At 26.0% G+C, this 17314-nt stretch overlaps 1 protein-coding gene across 1 annotated transcript in view; it reads right to left on the minus strand.

Annotated features, from left to right (window-relative positions):
• LOC145829302 (armadillo repeat-containing protein 2-like) overlaps positions 1-16837 on the minus strand; it is a 51178-nt gene extending 34341 nt beyond the window's left edge. The window contains exons 1-6 of the mRNA XM_082937065.1: positions 16647-16837; positions 10161-10367; positions 9117-9282; positions 7383-7474; positions 6218-6275; positions 5806-5898 (exon numbers count right to left, since the gene is read on the minus strand). Of these exons, the coding sequence (XP_082793191.1) occupies positions 5806-5898; positions 6218-6275; positions 7383-7474; positions 9117-9282; positions 10161-10367; positions 16647-16763 (733 nt within the window). The 5' untranslated portion in view covers positions 16764-16837. The remainder of the gene's footprint in view (positions 1-5805; positions 5899-6217; positions 6276-7382; positions 7475-9116; positions 9283-10160; positions 10368-16646) is intronic.
• Between the last annotated feature and the right edge of the window lie 477 nt (positions 16838-17314).

Below are 17314 nucleotides of genomic sequence, written 5' to 3' on the forward strand. Positions count from 1 at the left end.
AAATACAACAAATTTTGAAGTATTTTATAGTCAATTAACTGTTGTTTTCGTTCATTTTAGTTGTTTGATTAGTTAGATGGTAGATCGATTTTTTGTACTGAATATTTGTAATGTACAATGTTCAATTCTTACGTCATATTGTTTTTGTTTTTTGTAAACTTTTGCATCTTTGTTTACCAAAGTGCTTTTTATTTTAAATTTGAACTGGCTGAAGATTAAAGACAACTTTTTTGTCTTTATGAAACATATTATTCAGTATTTTTGAAATCGTCATTTCAATAAATTATTTAAAAGCCCTTCAAGTGGGCTCAGTAGAAGGTGTTCAAGTTTGAATATTGACCTTATTATATATATATATATATATACCACAGATGTTTTCGTGTCAAAACTTTATTCCGACTAACGGCGTTTCACTGCTCTCAAATAAATTTAAGAACAGATCTACGGAGTCTCAAAAAAGCTCTGAGAATTCTTAGAACTTAGAAGCTGCTTGCGTTCTTTAATATTACTGTTGATTACAACTTAATGTTTAAACATCTACATATTCTTAAATGAATTGTGTGTTCAAACTAATACTTTATGATGTTACAACCATTTGAAATTAGTTTTTTATAAACATTTTGCTTAACTATTTTAGCTTATTAATAAGTACTGATATGATATTTTGAATACAAATCTAGAAGTTTCCTATATAACATTTAGTTTCTTATTTATCTTATGCTTAAAAATTGTCAATTTTATATTACACGCTTTTAAATGCTTAAACAACAAAGTTTAAAGATTGCCTTTCGCGCAATACAAATTAAAACCTGCTTTGTTTTTTTTTTACTGCTTATTATGCCGCTTTTGTTAATGCTAAAGAAGCTAAATACTTCCTGACAGCTAAAACTAAAAAAAAAAGCTTACTATTTGACAGTTTGTGGCTTCAAAATTGTGCTAAAAATTTTATAATTTAAAATAGCATTGGGACATTTCGAAAACATTCTTTGTAACATTTTTGTTTATTTAGTTTGTGTTTGTGTAAGGCGAGCTGCTACACAATTAACTGATTTTATCGTGTTATCTGGTTAGATTGAAACTGTTATTTGGAATGCACAAAGGGATTCTTTGGGGGTACCTCATGCATGTTAGTAACGGAAGTTTTCCTTGACGTCCAAACGGAAGAATGCATGAGAGTTGAACTAACCCACCAGTCAGAGGTAGGGACGTTGATACCCTCTGATGAGAATACATTGAAGACAAGCAACATACTAATCGCGAATTACAGCTGGTTATCTACAAAAACTATTGTAGTTCCAAACATGATCTCGTCATTTACTACAGTGTTGGCTAACTTAAACGACGGGTCCGTCTCTCATGCGCTACTTGAACACTTAAGTTGCATTGAGTTGGACCATTTTCTGTCATGTAGAGACGAAGGCTGGAGACTTATCACCTCAAGGGTCAGAGTAGAAAAGTGCAAACAGCCACGGGCGATTACTGACGCCACATTGGAAATTTTTACTCTCGAAAGTGGGGAGCTGTATCGTGTACAAGACGCAAACCTCATCTTCCACGTCGCAAATACTTTATGGACGGCAATCACGATGATTGGAGTCTTCCTCATCGTTCTGAATTTATTCCTGACGAAGAGGAAGAGGAGGAGGAACGAAGAAGGAGAAGCCGAGCCTCCAGTGGAAGGGTAAGGAACTATCATCATGAACGGTATGAAACGTTGACTCATCAATTAGTTTCGGCTAATGACTTGTAACCAGGAATTTGTAAATTTACATTTCTTAAGCGTATTTTACTACACTAAAAAACTTTTAGTTTGATTCTGACTTTTAAAAGGATTACTAAAGTTTCGTAAAATTAATGTCGAATTAATCTGATCTGTAAAATCTTATAACACCTAAGTACACTTTACCATTTAAGTTTTATTTTGACTTATAAAATAGTTATTAAGTTTTTCAAACCATGATTTTGAATTAATTCATAAACGCTATTACATTCAAGTACCTTCTAGCACATTAAGTTGATGTTTAATGATCTGAACTGATTTTTTGAGTATACCTTAAAGTGTTATTTCTGATTATTAAATGTAATTTGCAAAAAGAAAGTTAGAAACGCATTATACTTAATGTTGCATGCTTATATATTTCTAAGTTGTCAGTACCCTACTTGTATAAAGGATTTTTACCTTAACCATTTTGAAAGTTTTTTTTCAACTAACAACATTTAAAACCTTTAAGCTAATGTTTTTAAAAGAAAACCCAAGTTGAAATATTAAAAATGTTTAAGAAGGGATGAAAATGTAACTCCTCTTGCTATAAATAAAAATGAACTAGAGAATTTTCTCAAATTAGGGTTATTTTCTATTGTTTACTTCTAGAACTGTTTTAGCGGGAAGTTGGTGTTATCAGCTTCGCCTTATGCTATATGTTGAACTTTTGCAATTTAATTCTGTTTTTCTTAAATAGATTGTATATTAATAAATTGAGTGTGAATTATTGTATTTGCTTTCATAAGTTTGATTAAATAAGTTAGTGGTGAAAACTACTAAAGCTTTTTAATTTAATTTACACACTTGGTTTTGTATAAGCTTAATAATTCCATCGATAAGCTTGGTTTTGTATAAGTTTTAATAGATTTCATTTACACACTTGGTTTTGTATAAATTTTAATAGATTTCATTTACAGTTTTTGGTTTTGTATAAGTTTTAATAAATTTCATTTGCAAACTTGGTTTTGTAAACTTCGAATTCCTGAGTTTTGATTTAAAATTTTAAATTTATAAACTTAAATTTGAAAAACCTGAGCAACAACAAAAAAATAATCAAAAACATAAAAGAAAAAAAATGTAATCTGGTACAACCCTCCTTTTAGCAACTCGGTAAAAACTAATATTGGAAAAAAATTTATAAATCTAGTCAAAAAACACTTCAATAAACAAAATCCGCTAACAAAAATTTTCAACAAACACAATATGCGAATAAGTTATTTGTGTACGGCAAATTTAGAGAATATCATTAAGGCACACAACCAAAAAATTTTAAATCAAAACTCAGGAATTCGAAGTCAATGTGGCTGCGCTGGTTGTTGTAAATATAATTTGAAAGGGGGCAATTGCCGTTCAGAAAACATCGTTTACAAGGCCACAGTTAACTCTGGCGTTGAGACGAGGTTCTATGTCGGCTTGTGCTCGACTCAGTTTAGATTCAGGTATGCCAACCATAAAAAATCTTTTAAAGGCAGCATATATGAAAATTACACTGAACTTTCAAAGTATGTTTATGGCTTAAAGCGCAGCGGCATTGACTTTGAAATATCCCGGGAAGTTATAAAAAGAGCACAGCCTATAGCTGACGGCAATAGCCCAATATGTAGGCTGTGTCTCAAAGAAGCAACAGCCGTTGTATATGCACTGAAAGACAAGAGATGCCTAAATAAAAGAAGCGAGTTTGTATCGTCTTGTGGACATATAAAAAAACGCTTTTAAAGTTTAACAAGTTTTAATTTCATCTTAAAATAATCTAAATTTCAATTTGTACCTTAATTTTATCTTTATCTCTTTCAATTATCTGTCGTAATATATATTTACTAACTGAAGTTTTATGAATTTTTGCCAGTTTATTGTCGATTGGTAAATTAATTTTTGCACAAGCCGTTTTGCATGATTTTTGATAGTTTCAAAATTACGTCATAATCTATTTATGCTAAATTTAAAACTTTCATTTGTGTGTTTTGTTTTGTGCTTTATTTTAAACTTGTTTTGAAGCTGATGAGTGCATAGGCACGAAACTCGAGTCCTTTGAGTTTTACATCTTGAAATAAACTTTATATATATATATATATATATACATATATGTGTATGTTTCTGTTTGTAACAGACTTCTTAGATGTAACTAATCTGTATGTAACAGACTTCTTAGATATAACTTTAGATCCACAAAATAAAAGCCACAAGCCGTATAGAAAACCAAATGCGCATACGGTTTATGTGAATAGCAGTCAAACCATCCAGAGCATGTGTTAAAACACATACCGGTCGCAGTGAATAACCGCCTCCAAAAGATTTCTGGCAGTCAAAGCATTTTCAAGGAAATAACCCCACAATACCAGGAAGATATAAGTGCAAGTGGGTACGATCACGAGTTAGCTTATAGCCACAAAAATGAGAAGGGTAAGAACAAGAAAAAAAGGAGAATAAATATTTTATATTTTAATGCTTTATTCTGCAAAAGCGTGGTAACGCGGGTTGGGAAAAGCTTTCTAGAGATTGTGGATAAAAACTTTACTGAAGACCATCCATATTGAAATGTTTTCAACAGGGAGACACTAAAAGTTTCCTATTCCTGTATGCCAAACATGAAACCACTTATTGTGGCACATAATCGAAAGATGTTTGACACGCAAAAACAGAGGGGCAAATTTGTAACTGCAAAAAACAAGAATACCCGGTAAATGGAAGTTGCCTAATGGAAAATGTTATTTATAAAGCGACTGCCATAACTGAAAACCCGACCAAGTTTTATGTTGGCCCTACTGGAATATCGTTCAAGAATCGCTACACAAAACCAAGTACAGCTTCAAACATAAAAAACATAGAAATGCGTCAACTTAATCACAGTATATTTGGAAACTAAAAAATAACTAAGTTAATTTTAAAATTCACTGGAAAACATTAAGAAGAATAAAAAACAAATACAGTTTAAAAATGGATGTTAATTATGAAATGCGGAAAAAATCGAAATTTTAAACGTTAAAAAATCAGAATCTCTAAACAAAAGGAATGAGTTACAAACATTACCGAAAACAACTTATTTAAAACTCTGTTAATAATTTTGACTGAAATCAACTAACTACGTTATTATTACGTAATACCTAATTACTAAACGATATATATATATATATATAATAAGGTGATTGTTCAAACTTGAACACCTTCTACAGAGGCCACTTAAAGAGCTTTTAAATAATTTATTGGAAAAATACGATTTTAAAAATACTAGTTCATATGTTTCATAAAGCTAAACGCTTTAATCATTACATATTTTATTAATCATATATATATATATTTACCTATAAACAATTTTTCATGATTAAAAATAGAATACAAAATTTTGTCAAAAAAATAATTTAGAGTAAAAACTTAACTTAATGATTGTTAATTTTAAATTTAGTTCAGGTCAAGGTAGTTTTCCAAATACAAAAAGTGTTTAGAAAAAAAACATAAATAATTCTGGCAAGAAAGCTAGAAGTGTAACTATAAGTTACTAATTATGTAACATAAAAGTTTAATGTATCTTTGCGTTGGAAAATTCTGAGTATATTTGAACTATTTGAGTGATTTTTCTTAAATTTTTTGATAGCTTTAAAATATTTAAAATTGATTTCCTCCTATGTTTTTTAGCTAGAGGAGAACTAAAGTTTTTGGTCTAATTTTTTAATTAATAATTTTTATAGGTTTTAAATTTTGGAAGTAAAATAATAAACTTTGGACAAAAATAAATAGACAAATTCAAATTCATTTAAAATTCAATAAGGCCTGTGAGTTTAAGTTTTGTTAATAGTTTTAAAATTAAAAAACTTTATCTTAACAAATTTAGAGTCTATAAAACAACAATACCCTCTAAAACGAAAGTTTCTATTGTTTATAATACTTTGTATTATACTTGTTAATTTGTATTTTACTAATAAAGCATGCTTTCAATTATCATCTCATTTTATTTTTTTAGGCAAGTTTAAATTGCTTTTAGTAGTATACCAATGTATTTTATATAAATAAAGTATTAACTACTATTTATTAAGGTAAATTATTTGAACCTGCGTTAGTAAAGTCTTCCATCTTTTCTAGTATAGGTAAAACTGTCATGTTCCAATATAATGCTTGACTTTTAGTTTCTGATAACTCAGGATCTGTAAACCAAAAATATATCATTCTACTGACACTTATAAAATTCCAAACAAATATATCTAATGTCAGTAAATATTAAAAAACAAAGAAGATTACATTTTTGGATTAATTCAGAAACAAGAAATTTAATAAATCTATTCAAAAAGTTGAAAACAAATAATTAAATTTAAATCAATAGTTAATATAACTTTAGATCCTCTATTTATTTAAGTGTACTTTCATTTTAGTAAAATTATAAACTAGTTTTCCTGAACAACTTTAAAACATAATAAAAATAACTCAATATCATTATATGTAGACAAACTAAAGAAATAAAGATACCTTTAATAACAGAACTTTTTTCGTCAGTATCACTTGAAATATTAAATGAAGAGGACACCTATAAATAATTTAATTATTTGATACACGTGCAATTTGGCATAACATCAGAATACTTAGCCTATTATAATATTGTTACAAAATACTAAACTGTCATATAAAAAAGTTGTTTAAATTTAAAAGACTGGTGTTTACAGTACATATTTGAACTCCGTTGATATTTTTACCACAAAAACAAATTATATTATATATGTTTAAATTATTCAGGGTTGCCAAAAGTTTTTGAAATTTTTTTCCAGCTTTTCTGAATTTCTTCCATGTTTTTGAAAGTAATAGTTTTTTTTTGGTATAAAATTAACTTTAAGGTCAAAAGCTGTATTGAAAAGTAAAAACATATTGAAAATATACTATCATACTATTTCAAATGAGTTTTATAGTAATAAAAATTCTAAATGATACAATAAATATATGTAAATGACTTTTTTGTAATTTTTGTTCAAAATTCCTGGTTTTTCGAGATTTTTTCAAAGTTTCTCAAATTATAGGTTTTTTCAAAATTCCATGTTTTTTGGCAAACCTTTGATTGCCTGTTTTATAAACTTATAATTTTATAAATAGTAGTATATTATACTTTAAATGTTAGGAAGTAATTATTTAATGTAATCTACATAAACTGTTTTGATTTCAAACTATTTAATAACAAATCATTTTATAATTCAACAAAAAAAAAAACTACTACTGCCTGGATAAACTATCAATGGTCAACCAGCTAATGATTTTTCAACCCAACAAACATTTAAAATATTTATTTAGTTACTACACTAACCCTTAGTTTATTAAAAAACGTAACTTTTAAATTAAAAGTTAAATTCCTCAAAAAATTTTGTTTTTAATTATAAAAAAAAATAGTTTTTCAAGTCTATCATACTTTAATAAAGATAATAGGAAAACACAAAAAGCTTAAATAATTATGTATAACATTATTAAATCCAAATGTGTTTAATAGTAATACAACACTGTTAAATATGAATACAACATTCTAAACGTATAACATTTATTTACCATTTATTCACGATGTAGCATTACCTATTAGATTTCTAAAACAATAACACATGTAATAGATACATACAACTTGACTTTCAGAAGTACAGTAATAATAAAAACAAACGTTTTGGAAACTTGATGAAATATTCGAAGATGCTTTTTCATTTGTTTTGTTTTCTAATTTACCCACAAGACTTTTTGTTTTAGTATCTGTATCTAAAAAGAAAGTATAAGTATCAACTAACTCTCTAATTGTTATACTTAATTTAATACTTTATTTTGATACTTTATTTAAGAATAGTATGTACTTTTATAGCATTGTTACTTAAACTAATTACTTTGAGAAAACTTACTTTCATATTTTAAAATTTGATATAATTTACAAAACATCAACTTACTAATTGCATTATAAAAATATATATATTTCTACTACAGCAGGGACATCGATAAGGTATGTATTTAGAATTCAAGCAAAAGTGAGTACCTACGTGAAATGATTGCCCAACATATTTGAGAAAATTTTATTTTTTCACACCAAATAATAGCTAATGTCTACTTATTTATTATAAAAATAATATCTATTCTACTTTAGAGTTACTAGGTTTTTTTAATAAATGTGTCTTATGTGCACTAATCATATAACATCATGTTTTTGTTCATTTAACTTCATTCGTTATTTTTTACAAAAAGTTTATGATTCCACTTATTTTCGAGATTTAGTTAGTACATTACGCGGGTTAAAGTAAGTACCTTATCGATGTTATTACTGTTTATTTGTAGAAGTTTGTAAAAAGTTAAATTTTGAAAATTAACTATAAAAAAAAATAATCACAAAAGCTTTTGCCCTTAATTTAATTAAAATTTAAAATACCCTGTTTTTGTATATTTTAAAACTTACTAGATAGACATTGTCACGAAGAGCTTCTGTATCGCTCTAACCAATTAGCATTCAGTATAAATTATGATACTTATCGTTATACTTAAATATTACTTTAAACGTTTTTTAAATAAAAGGTAGGTAGAGCTAACTTGATCATTAATTTTAAAGTATATGAAAGCTTTTATAGTCAGAGGACCAGAATTCGATAAAAAGTATTTTGCAGACCAGACTGACTAAAAAAAGTCTTACTGGACCTCACGCATTTGAAAATTTGTTTTATAAAATAAAAAAACTCTTTTGATTTAAAACTAAAATGAAGTTATTTTTAAACAAGTACTACTGTGTAAGTACTAAAAATAAAGCAAATGAACATTTCAAAAGATTTTTTTTAATTCAATCGTAATCGATTTGCACCAGATTTTATCAAGATAAAAGTAGGTCACGGGCAAGAGATTTCTATTAGCGAACCGGATTCGGTACGTTTCTCACCCTTAAGTTAGATTGTTGAATCTTAAACACCTTTATACACAAAAAACACTGTTATCTAAAATCATAATTAATAATTTTATTGTTAAGTGCATCAAACTTGATTAAACTGAGGTATTACTTTCCTGATTAATAGTGCAACGGATCAGATTTATTTAGTTTAGTATTTTAGGTTACTAAATTTAGTTATAAATTAAAACATTAATAAAATATACAATTTGTTAACAACAGAAAAAATTAAAAATAGTTAACATATTCAAGGTTTTAAAAAATCAATTTATCCTCTTCTATACTTCACAATACTTTTTATTATATCTTTAAATATTGTTGATTTTTCTACACATAAAAACTTCATCAAATAAACTGTATTAACATACAAAAATAAGTAGTTGAATGTAATAAATTGAAAAACAAAATTGTTTGTACGATATAAAAAGTATATTAATTGAAACTTGGTAAGATTATTAAATTGATTCTAAGCATATTACTTACAAACATGTTGGAGTTTTAATTTTGGAGAAATCTTTTTTTCTGGTAAATCCGACAATTTTTGAATCTGGTTTTTATCAAGGGCATTTTGGCTTCCTCTCCTGGGAAAGTACTTGTTTGATATTTGGTTTTGTGTTTTCTTTTTTATGTCCACAGCAACTAGACCTGTCTGAAAACTTTTTGCATATTACTCAAAATCACTTTTTACAATTTTGGTTTTTTAATTATTGTACAATAGAGTAGCCCCAGAAAAGTGAAAATTTTGTAGAAACGCGGTGCAGAAATTCATATAAAAAACAAACAAAAAAAATTCTCCTAGATGCTACCAAAATTGAGCTAATGGTATTTGAAAATTTAGGTCAATTGATATTTTTAAAAAAGGTTAACGGGGAGCGGTCAAAACTTTATTTTATACATAATTTAAATATGTTTTCAATTTTAATTTGTACAATAATATTTTCAACAGTTATTTAGACATTTATCTCTTATAAATACATAAATTACAAACATTTGTACAATAATCGTACATAATGATATTTTGGAAGAGTAAAAACTTAAACTACAACTGCGGCCCACAAATATTTTTATCTTCCAAATTTGGCCTGCCGACCCCTGACTTATACAAACCCAAACAACAAAAAAAGCCTACACAAAAGTATACTTTAACCTCCAAGTGCTCTTTATCGAAAACACAGGTTTTGTCATAAACATGTTTTAATACTTCATCAAATTTATTAATCTAAGTATCTTTAACTAATGAAAAAAGTTTTTTTAACTTTCAATCGCTTAAACGTTGCATTTAAAAATATATCTTATAGAACATTTTGACTGCTTTTAGAAATTTGAAGAAATAAATTTTTGGTGTTTATGAAGCATTTAATACATAAATTTATGAAGCATAAATGCATTTTTTTCAATTACAACACTATAAAACTATCCAAATATTATCAAAAACAAGATATATTTTTACAAAAAAATTACTTAAATTAAATTTAAAGATATAATGGTTAAAAAAATTATACAGTTTAGTGTGCAAATAAAACTTACCATTTTTAATGGTAGTAGTTTGGACGGACGAGAACTTTGGAAGTTAGAAAAAGAGTTTGTGGAATTTTCTGATGTGTCATATTTTTGAAACCCTGTGCTGTACGAAGAAGGAGGCCTACTTATTGGACTTCTGCCTGATGTACTTTCGCCACCAAACAGCGATCTTCTTGCGTCTAAAGGAGTTGTGGGACGTTTTGTATTTATCGCCTACATATTTATTAGCTAAATTATTTATCAAAAACTAGTAAAGTAGTATATCAGATTATTTTTTATGAACATAATATTACTAACCAATTTGAGAAAAACAATGGTATCAATACTTGCATGATAACAAAAAATTACATACATTTGCCACTTTTCCAAATTATTTCCAGGTTTTCCAAATTTCTTCCAGGTTTTTAAAAGTATACATTTTTGGTCTATTTTTAGTTTAAGGTATTAAACTGTGTTAAATAGTATAAAAACAATTGGAAAGATACTGTACATCAGGCACGTAGCTTGGTACGTTTCTGCAAATCTACAGAAACGTAAACATTTTTGCGAAAAAACTCGATTTTCTTTCGAATATTCAGCTTTTAAGACCTTGTTTCTTTAGCTTTAAGTATTCGTTTATACCTAGTTTTGCACTCCTAATTTTTATTTTTACAGTACTCTCTAGCACTTTTAGTGTCGTAAATATTGAACACATCTAAATTGTATACAAATTGGTTGGTGTAGATAATGTTACCAAATAGCAAACCATTGTAAAAAAATCCATTTAAAAGCTGTAGATTTGGTTTAAATGATGTGAGAGAATAAAAAAGTAAGTGTGAGAGAGGATCTTGTACTATTGAAATGTTTGTGGTGAGTCAAAAAGAACTTAACGTTTTTTGAAATTTACTTTTTTTTTGTGTTACAAAATAGCAAATACAGATAGAAGATATATAACAAGATACATTTTAAAGTAGATGAACCTCTAAGTAAACTAAAATGAAGAATTAACTTTTGTTTTAAATCAAATTGACTCTCTGAGTCGAACGTTTTAAGATTAAATCCCTGTGGTTGACAAATATAAAAAAATTAAAAACTTTTGAAACAGTGAAGATAATATCATTTCCTGAAGTTTTATCAAGAAGATTAGAATCTATTATATCAGAAAAAATAACACAATAAGACAAATAGCTTGCAACAAGAAGGCCAATTGAAAAACTCTATAATATAAACATTTTTTTAAGAATAATATATACAAATTATAGTTTTTTTTTATATTTTAGAACTTTATTTTTTAATTAAAACTTGTTTTAAAGATTTTATAAATGCTTAGGTTAGTTAAAGTTTTTATTTTTTCAAGATTAATATAAACAAATTATAGTTTTTTTTTATTGGATTAAGGAACTTAATTTTTTAATTAAAACTTGTTTTAAAGATTTTATAAATGCTTACCTTAGTTAAAGTTTTTATTACATTTTTTAGCAAAGTTGAAAGATTTAAATTGTACATTGTTGCCATACACTCAAAGTATCCTGGATAACTCTAGGATATTTAGAGCTTTATTTATTAACTCAGGCTGACTCAGTATAGTTTTGTTTTATCTATGAAAAACTAAGGACATTTTTAGTTTTGTTAATAATGTCATAACAGATGTTGATTCTTTTTTTACAGATTTTATTTAACAATTTTTTTTCTAGTAAGAAAATGTTTTATTCTTTTTTACAGCTTAAATTTTTATGCTACCAAAGCTAGTAATAACATTTACAAAGACGTGTACTCTTCCTTTCTTTATGAATTACTTTTGACAAAATAAAGTAATTGTACATCTGAATTTTATCTAATGTTGTGAACTTTTTTATTTTATATCTCTTTTGTTTTTTATTCAACTCCTAAAATTTATGATTTTTTTCAAATAAAAGCAACAATTTTTGCAAATGTTTTCTGAATTGGGGAAACCGTTTTCAAAGTTATACATTTTAGGCCTATCAGTAATACTATTTAAGTTAAATTCTTAATTAATATTTTATTTTAAATGAAAGGTTTTATAGGTTCATAATAGTTTAAACACATAAAGAATTATAGCTGGTCAAGAGCAGTAAAAATTACCTTGTATTCAGTTATTCATTATACTTCAACATTCAATTTATTTTTAAACTTTTAACAAAACTGCACTTTTTCATATAAAATTAAACGTAGTTAAAACTACTCTATTCCCGTTATGACATCATTACACGTTATTCTTGATTTTTTTTGCAGATTTGTAACTTTTTTGAGCTAGCTACGTCCCTGCTGTACAGGGTTACCACAGATCAAGCTGAGAAAAATTTCCTGACTTTTTACTAAAATTTTCCTGATTTTTATAAATTAAACTCTATATTTAAACTTATTCTTAATCACATAATCTAACACTTGAAACTATATAAAGCTTTCAACCTAATTTTAATACAGGTTAAAACTACATTTTTTTTGCTGAATTCGATCATAAAACTTCCATTACATCACTTGAACCATCTGTGTATGATAGATGTATTTGCAATAAACAGCTATATCAGCAAAATACTTCTATTATTAGCTTATAAACACAGCTTGTCTGGAAAAAAAACACAATTTTTTTAGCATTTCCTAACATAAATGTATCTGAATAAACGAAAAAACATACAATAAGCATACCTTAAATTAATAACGAACTTTTACAACTAAACCCTTAAAACAATAACTAACTTTCACAATTTAAACCATAAAACGATAAAAAACTTAATCAAACACTTTCTTTAATAGATGTACTAAAATTTATTTTATCAGCTTTTTTATTAGCACTTTAACCTCTTCATCTAATGAAGATATGGTATATACTTCTCTTATAACTTATTTTACAAATTTAAACAACTATGAAAAAATTATAAAGAGGTTAAGTATACACATAAACTTGTTACATAAAATACTTAACTAACTGCTTAATTATAAAGAACTCAAATATTTACTTAAAACAAAAACACTTTGATTCTAAAGTTATGCTAGATAAACTTTTGCGTACATATCACAGTTTCACTATGGAAGTGTCCTTGCTACAGATCATCAATACTAAAAAGCTTACAAAAACTGCTTGTTCAAGTAGGTACTTGTTCAATATGTAAATTAAAAAAAAATTGCAGTTTTATAAAGAATACTATATTAATTTATACAAGATGAAGGATTTGGAATAAATAATTTAGTAAATTTCTAGGAAAATTTTGCAATTTTTTTCTGATCTTAAAGGGTTTTTAATTAATTTTTTACCATTTAAAGGCTATGGAAAATAAGGAATTTTGTAAATTTAAAACTGAAAAAATCTGACTTTTTTTCAAAAACCCCCATTTTTCTTGACTTTTGATACTTTTTTAGTTTTTCCTGATTTTTCCTGACTTTTCCTGACCTTGTGGCAACTCTGACTGTAAAGCTACTTTAAATAAGCTTTTCAATAAAATAATTATGATGATGAAAATTTTTTTTATTTATATAATAAATTTTTTGAGTCAAATCTAAATTTTATTACTGAACATATGAAAATTGTTATGAAGCCAGGTTTTTCCAGGTTTCCAGGTAAAATGGCAACCCTGTACATAGTTCAGAAATTAAAAACTAAAAACAGAAGAAATTAAACCTGAAAAATATTTATTCTTAATAATAAATTTGCCTAGATTAAAAAAATTTAACTAAAATAATTATTTTACAGATATTTTTATGATTTTGTTATGTACAAAATATGAAATATATTTTTGCAAAAAAGGTCTTGGTTCCAAAAGCCATTTGTTTGACAAAAAACTTATAAAAATTTCTTAAAGATATACCATAGTAGACAAAACATATAGACTATTAGGATTAAACTAGTTTATCTTAATTTGTAGATTTTTAATCAAACTACCACTTGCTTCTAGCCACTTTTTTAGAATCAAAGTACTTTTAGGTCAACTAGATCTAAATTGGATAGTTGAAGAGATTATTAATGAATAGAACAAACAAATATGGCAAAAACTGACATAAATATCAAAATTTAATTTAATCTACAATTTTTAGAGAATCATTTTTAAACTTTACATGTCTATTTTTTCTTAAGCAAATAAATGTCAAATATAAGTGATATGACGTTAAAACCTTAGGACAAAACTAAGCAAAGCTCGTCTGAAAATCAAGTAAAATTACAGTACATCACTGGTAATGAAAATAATATTAATACTGGTGTTAAACCTTACTACGTTTGCAAAATTAAAAACATTGCTATACAAAGCATCTGCTTGATTTCTGATAAATTCAAGCAGAAAACAAAGTAAAAATAAAAATAAATCTTATTAGCTTATCTTAGTGATCTATTTACTGCTTTTTTTCTAGTATTCTGTTTCATCACTGTGTTAAGGTTTATATTTTGTCTTTTTATTTTGCATATAAATAATTTTGAGCACAATTTTTTCTAAAGTATTTATTTGGTTTTGCTGCTGTGCTTTGCTTAAGTACCAAATGTATTACATTTCCCAAACCATGACAAAAGAATTAAAAATCCCAAAGCAGGCTAACTCAAGCTTCCTCGGGAAATCTGCTTGGCCAGGAATTTTAACCTATGGCGACACGATTGAAATCAACTGTTCTAAACGGCTGCAACATAGTGCTTTTCTGGTATTACAACTATTATTAAAGCGTCTCTCAGAAACACTATTTATCAATGATATAAAAAATTTGTAAAAACAGTACAACATAACTTAAAAATTATAGCTATTATTATACATAAAACTACTATAAAACTCATCATTATAAAAGTATTATAACTTAACAAATAAACACTGATATGCACTGAAAGTGCAATTAAGGCCATAGGATGATAAATGATTTTTTTTAACTTAATTTGAATCTGAGAGTTTTAACTAAGCTATAAATTGCTTATTACAGGTTTTTATATTTAAATTGTTTTTGAGATATAGTTGATTAAAATCAGATAGTATAATAGGCTCCTAATGAAGGAGAAAACTAAAATGGTGAATAAAATAAATCACTAAAAATCTATTTTCTTTTACTTATTTTGAGATAAATACCCCAAATTTTTAAGAAACGTTTCTTACAATTAAGAAATAATTTCAAAAAATTTTTTTGGAAAACTAAAAAGTTAAAGTTTATGACTAAAAAACAAAATAATTTTTTTTTTACATTTAATTTGGAAAAAAAAAATTTGTCAAAAATTTAACAATTCATTAAAAGAAAATATTTTAATTAATGCAAGGAACATTTCCTGAAAATTTGAGGTATCTATCACAAAAACAAAGGAAGAGATACACTTAGTTATACCTATTTATTCACTGTTTTAGTTTTCTCCTACATAAAGATCCTATTGTACTCTCCAACTTTAAACCGCTTTTTAGATTAGTTTAAAAATTAAAATTCTGTAAAGAGCAACTTGTAATTTACTTAAAATTCTAAAAAATCAGATCAAGTTGTAAATAAATTATTTAACCCCTACGGATTAACTGTGTTTGTTAAGATTATTTACTTCAAGCTGAATTTAAATGCTTAAAATACACAGGGTTGGTACAAAAAAGTTTTGTGAATAATTGCAATTATTCAAAATGATGTGCATAAAGATTTATAAAAATTTATACTATGACTCTTTTTATTATTCAAAATGGATAACAACATTGATAATATGAGTTTAATTTTTTTAACAAACCTAGTTTTGTTGGTTTTACAATTACAATCATTATTTTGTGGTATTTTAGGGCAAACGGGGACAATTTTCTGTTAACTTTATTACAATCTAGAAAATTAGAGAACTATTTTGATAAAAACATTTATAAAGTCGGAGTTAGCCTTTTTTTACAATCTTTGAAGGTTTAATAGTTTAAGGACTTTTTTTTTGCAAAACATAAATTAATAACTTTTCATTAAGTTACTCATTAAATTCATTTAACAAAAGTTTTAAGTACATTTATAAAGCTATGATATAATAAACCAAATATTTTATGTTTAATATAATTTTTAAAAGTTTTTATCTTTTATGGTTGATTTTTTTATAAAGACATCCGAATTTGTTTTAAGCAACAACTATTCAAAATGCCTCATGCCAATTGTCATGACTTTTGTTGTAGACAGATTTCTTTCAATTGGTTTGAAGCTCTAAATGAGCTAGAATTTTGGCTTTCTGGCTACCAATTTTTGAATAAAATTTTTAAATTATTTTTCTACTTCTAGTTGCAGATCCGTTGTGCAAATTAAACTTATTTTAAAGCACTTATATTAAAAATTATAGCCTGCATTATGTTTTCTTTTTAACAATTCAAATTTTATAAATTTGAAAATACCAAAACATATTGAGCGTTTAAAAAAGAAACGGATACAAACAAATTTTGTAGTACAATAAATTTACAAACTTTGATTTTTAAACACTTTAAAAAGTTTTTGTTAAAAATTACAACATAAACTAATTTATGAAAAATTATATGTACAATATTTTATAATATTAGCATAGTTTTATAAAAATATCAAAATAAAAATCACCCTCAATGCGCACCAATTTTTTGCATCTTTAATGACTTCACTAGGTAACTTTTGCTTTCGTTCTGCACCAGTGTAGAGTTTTTTTTTTTGTAATTTATCTTCATTTTCAAAATTCATAACTTTTATTACGTTGAGTAAAATTATGAAATTAATAAACTTTGTTAAAAGAATATATTCACTGATCTCTATCAAAAGCTATAAGTAACACAATAATTTGTTAAGGTTTAAAGATTTGAATATTAAATATAATTGTTTTTGAGAACATTTATATACCATACAACTTTTTTTCTTTGACGCAAAAACTCTGGTAAATTCAAGGGCATAGGGGTGCTAAATACTTATGTTTAATTTAATCTTATTTTTTACATAAAAATAAAGCAACCAGTATTAAAAACTCAAAGTAAATTTTGAGATATAAGAAAACAAATATAGAAAATTCAATAGGTTCTTTATGGGAGGCACAAACTAAAATAGATTATTTCACTAAAATAATATCTACTCATTCAGTTTTTAAGTGTTTGTTTTAAAACTTTTTCATTTATCTTTAAATTATTTTGAATAATTTGTAAGAAACTGATTTTTCAATTTTCGCTTTAATTTACTCTTAAGCCATTTTTTCATAAAGAAAATACAAAAAAATACAATTTATTTTAAAGGATTTCTTGAAA

Source organism: Thalia democratica, chromosome 2 (assembly GCF_965202585.1).
Source record: "Thalia democratica chromosome 2, ktThaDemo2.hap1.1, whole genome shotgun sequence".
NCBI lineage: Eukaryota > Metazoa > Chordata > Thaliacea > Salpida > Salpidae > Thalia > Thalia democratica.